The following is a 5,055-nucleotide window of genomic DNA, read 5'->3' as shown; positions in this document are numbered from 1 at the left end:
TCCAGGTTCTATTTTCTCTGGTTTCCATCGGATTCTGGGATGGAGAACTGGTTCTAAACCAGTGTTGGTGCCAAATGTAGCATCCCCGGCTGAAAAGATGGTCTCTCAAACTGATGGTTCACAATCCTTTTATTAAATAGCCGTGCATGTGAACACACCGTAAGAGCTACAACATACAGAATAAAACAGTGCGTTACCTTTAACCCTTTTGACTTATTTATTAATCACAAATTAATTCTCTTTACCTTTCATAACAAATAACACTGAAACTTGTCAATTATTGCATATAACAGTGAAATCGTTGCATCGCTGCCTAGACATGACAAGATACGTTAGCACCCTCTAAAACTCGGCCTTTATGCTTAGCAGCGGTCAGCAGCGATACGCTCCGTATAACAACAAAGTGCAAATCTACAGGACAAACCTTGTTCCCTCATCAACCAGGTGCTAAGAAACTGCTTTCAACTCAGTATTGCACCTTAATAGCCGTTCTTTTTCCCATTCTCGTCCATTAACCACAGAGCACACCTTTTTATTTTTATTTTTATCATCATTAAATGCTTATTACAATTTCTCGTGAGACAACAACACATAATGGAAACATGCAAGGCATCCTTTAGCCTGGCAAGCCAGACTAAATAAATGTATTATTTAGTCTGGCCACGCTCCATTGACGGCTCTCGGTTGTGGGGCGGGTTCTACCGTTGTCTTTCAAATGATCTCCACATTCCACTGGACAATGAATGTGACGTACTCTTGTTTCACTCTGTTGCATCATCCCACCCACCAGGCATATAGAGTGCCCTGATTGGCCCACAAAGCGGATAAAGCTCTGTGATTTGTTCACTTAGCAGATAGAGCACCGTGATTGGCCCACCATTATGGACCAATCACAGCTCTTTATGTGTTTGAAACCCCTCTAGAGAGCTGTGATTGGCCAGCCAGAGTCCTGGTAGGAGCTGCGGAGGTTCCAATGGAGCATGCCTAGACCAAACTTTGCAAAGCAAGAATTTGGTCTAGTTCACTAGGCTAGGCATCCTTAATAACAATAAAAGAAAAACAAATAAACTTAAAAAAGAGGCACTTATATCACAAAGTAAAAACAGCGTTACAAGATGAAACACTTTTCTGCAGCATGACAAATGGCTTTTGCAGTTGCATTTGAATTTTTTATACGAGTCAAAGTGGATAAGAACATACGGAATTCATTTGTGAAACAGTTCATTTTTGGCAGTTTTTTTCCATTTGCTTTTGTGGATGTGGTATTTACCCATAATAATAATAATAATAATAATGTTAATTAACGATGAATTATTCCCATTTAATTTAGAATTGTAAATAAGAATATCTTCATTTGTAAAACGATCAAGTTTCTTATTTTATTTCTTAAGCACACCTTCTCTGTGCATTAGATCTCGCACTTCGGCTAAATAGTTAACGCCACTTGCTTTACGGCACCTTGTCGCTCTGTGACTTTCAAAGTAAGAGCATCCGCTCTAACAATATAACAGTCGCTCATAACTTTACGAACTACTTTACAGAATATTAATGTGGTCATTTACACCAAACAACTAAAGATGATCAAACCAGTTTGGACCAGATTCAGGTTACCTGAGCTTTTGCTAAGAGATAAATATTCAGCTGTTCTGATTGGTTCCCTTTTAGAACCACTGGGCTTCAGAAGTTGTTCTAAACATCATTTGGGTTGTGTTCTGTTGGGGTCTCTGAGGAAGATGCTGGAACTGGTGGGCTGAGCCTCAGTCTGGAGGAGGGTTGTTGGTTCAACTCCCAACTAATGTTCTCCTTGTGCATGTGTTGGTGTCCTACAGCAGATCTACTTCTATAGATCTAAACGTAGACCCGTTCAAAACGGACGGAACTCCTGGTGTTGGAAACTCATCAGGCGAGGCTGATTTGGTTCTTCCTTCACCTCTAGATCTAGAACTGTAACTTCAGCAGTAAACTCACGCGTTAGTGATGCAGCTTCATGCTAACGGTGTTCATTTACACAGAACGAACAAACGAGCCAAGAATCATTCAACGTTTTACCATCATCTGTGTGTCCTTGTAAACACTTCAGAAATAAACATTTAAATATGACAACTTTTATTATTTTAGCCAAACTATATAAAAATCTGGCAAAAGCTAACGTACAGTAGCATTTTAGCAAAAGCGAGGCTTATCAGTTCCTCCATAGAAACAATAGTTGGGACTCAAGTCTTATTTAAAAGTGGACGTAGAGCCAGGTTGGACCCCTCATCCCTAGCCTTGGTTTTAAATTTAATTTCTACATCAGACTGCAGGATGGCACTCTTAGGGTAACAATGGCAGTCTAAACTAACATTGCATTGAAACTATATATAAAATTGTACACATGAAAGCATACCTGTTGTTGTGAGACTACCTGGCTTCTCTTCTCTGGAGGTTTGCACATCCACAAAATGAAATAAACACAAATAGTTGGAGGTAGTTTCCAGGTTAGGGTTCGCTTTTTCAGCCACATTCCTCTGGGTTCCTTATCTCTCGGGAGGTGGTGAAAGCTGCGCCGACGGCCACACTCTTACTCCATATAAACATATTTAATTATCTCTGGTTGACTGGACCACTGCGAACAGCGCGACCTTTTCCCGAGCCATGCAAGTACATTGTTTGGGGGTAAATAGTAAACTGGCAACAAACTTCACCATGTAAACCAAGAGGTATGCGGTAGTTCCAGTATGTCACCGGATGTTGAATACATCATTGTTTATCTGTTTTAAAAAATCATGAAAAATAAGGTGGATATGAAGACTAAAACATTGAGTTTGTCATTCAAGGAGTACCTGATGATCCTCAGACTCCAAGACCATCAGAAGCATCTGAAACGCCTCATTTACTCTTGAGTATGTAAAGGATGCACCTCGCTGAACCATGTCTCACTTCCTGTATGGCTCATGTAATTTTACTAAATTAAAATCTGCATGGGGTGTATGGAAATATGAACTCCATCAAGAGGCTTTCTGGAGCTCCAGATGTGTGGTGTCAGCACAGCTAGTGTGAATGTTCTGAATGGAATCTGGACCGCATCCGTTGAACTCGTGTAAATGAGGTGTAAAAGCTACACACTCCTCACAACCAGAACAGAACCAGAATCTAGTATTCTGCTGCAAAAAGAATCAGAACTTACAGACCGATTCACTGTCCAGAGTCCAGCTCAGATTAGTCTAGAGGTTCTGGTTTTACATGAGTTCATCTGATCAAGAGCTTAGTAGGTTTACAGCATCTGTTACCATGGAGATGTTGACCTCAGCATCCTGTCTTGTGGTAAAAACTCAGCTGGAATCTCTACAGTCCAAAGATCACGACCTCCCCGAGTCCTCAGAGGCTGTGTTAGCCAGCGTGGATTGGTCAGATGAGTCAAGTGTTTGTCCTGTAGACCAATCAGAAGGGCTGCCTGCTCTAGTCTATGCAACTCCTCCCCTTGCAGAGAAGCTGTGCAAAGCCAGGTCTCACCTACATCCACCAGTCCTAAAAGAGAGAGGTGCGTTCAAGAGCAGTCTCTGAATTCAACCTTTAAAGCCACTGGTTTTGTATCTCACCTGCCACCACACCTCGTCCAAACCGTTCTCCAGAGTCCTGCAATGCCTGGATCTGAGTACTGCTCATCCCTAGTGGACCACTCAGCACCGACTTCCAGTCCTCCCCCTCCCAGTCCTGCCAGGCGATGTGGATGGCCAGAGTTTGGTTCTGTAAGGGGGTCAGCAGGGGTCTCCACCGACTCTCCAACGTCTTCACCCCATTCAGAACCAGACCGGCGTACGGCTGCCGGAAGGAAAGACACCACAGCTGCAGGGACATGTCTGCAGAAGGGTTACTCCTGGTTTTTGATCTAAAACATAATTTTTGAGAGCAAGTCGAAGCTAGTCTCAGGTCCAGGAAAGTGGACCTGTTCAGACCTGGACTAGATGATCTACACTAGTGGACTTAGTGTGTGTGTGTGTGGGGGGGGGGGGGGGAGCAGCATTGTAGGTGATAGTTTTTAAAGCCTTTTTATTTAGTGATCCACTCATCAATTTTAAGTGTGTGGTTGTAAAAATATTTAAATAAGGTTTTTGGTTATTTGCATTTGTGGAGCTAGTTTAGAATAATTAACAAATTAATAATTACGTATGCAGCGCAGATGAAAAACACTAAATACATTTTCCCACGTTATAGCTAAGTCATTGAGCTGTCCAATAAATCTAAAGTCATTCCGATAAGTAGCCTGAGAACGGATCCAAAGATGTGCTGATCAGACACACAAAAACGGTTCAACGTCTCTCTTGATCTTTATTATTTAACGATTCGCTTCTTTGATCTTATTTGATACAAAATACTTGCTAGGACAAACATTGAGACTTAACTTGTGTTAGAGCTCCTCCTTTACTCTCCTTCACACAACGAAGTTGATAAAAGTCTTAAAACCAAAACAGAGTTAACCTTAAAACTGTCGGGCTGATCACCTGGGCTGGGTGATCCTAGCTCGTGCCCGTAACAACATGCGTTAAGCTAGCTGCGATGAATAAATGTAAATACAACAACATAAATAAACGTACCTCGTACCTAAAGACTGCTTACAACCAAGAGGGAATTAATTCACTTGCAAACTAACTCTTCAAAATGAATATAAGCAATAGCGAATGGCTTTACTGAACTTCTAACAAACCAACGGGGGAAACGGTGTGCAGCAGCGAAATACGTCCCTGTGGAATAAATATACTACAAATTAGTTCCCCTCTAATGTTAATGCAAAAATAGCAAATAATGTGTAAATAAAACATTTAAACTGACATAAATGTTCCTGAGCGTCAGCCTGAGGAAGTTTGCAGCCGCAAACGAAACGTAGCGGGAAAACAGGAAAACAAAACTGCTCTGTTTTAAAAAAGAACTACAGCATGGAGTTACACAGCAAGAACACACCTAAGATGACATAAATATTGCAGCTAAAAACGGGTCCTTGTAGAGAACCGTTAATTTTGTCTTTCTGTAACTAGATGAATGCTCAATTAAACTGTACGAGTCCCATAGGTTAAAAAT

General features: G+C 41.3%; 1 protein-coding gene across 3 annotated transcripts; it reads right to left on the bottom strand.

The window, feature by feature from the left end:
- Positions 1-111: 111 nt before the first annotated feature.
- Positions 112-4,738, bottom strand: zgc:110222 (protein EOLA1). 3 transcript variants are annotated; one of them, XM_015972445.3, is made up of 3 exons: positions 4,582-4,738; positions 3,579-3,839; positions 112-3,507 (listed from the first exon to the last, which is right to left on the bottom strand). In XM_015972445.3, the coding sequence occupies exons 2-3, from the start codon at positions 3,835-3,837 to the stop codon at positions 3,266-3,268; spliced, it is 501 nt and encodes a 166-aa protein (XP_015827931.1). In that variant the 5' UTR covers positions 3,838-3,839; positions 4,582-4,738; the 3' UTR covers positions 112-3,265. The 3 variants fall into 3 exon arrangements, with proteins under 3 accessions (XP_015827931.1, XP_070408203.1, XP_015827921.1); XM_070552102.1 differs by having other exon boundaries at positions 3,579-3,868; positions 4,575-4,736; XM_015972435.3 differs by having other exon boundaries at positions 4,575-4,735.
- Between the last annotated feature and the right edge of the window lie 317 nt (positions 4,739-5,055).

Source organism: Nothobranchius furzeri, chromosome 6 (assembly GCF_043380555.1).
Source record: "Nothobranchius furzeri strain GRZ-AD chromosome 6, NfurGRZ-RIMD1, whole genome shotgun sequence".
Lineage (NCBI taxonomy): Eukaryota > Metazoa > Chordata > Actinopteri > Cyprinodontiformes > Nothobranchiidae > Nothobranchius > Nothobranchius furzeri.
This window is presented reverse-complemented; position numbering and strand designations above follow the sequence as displayed.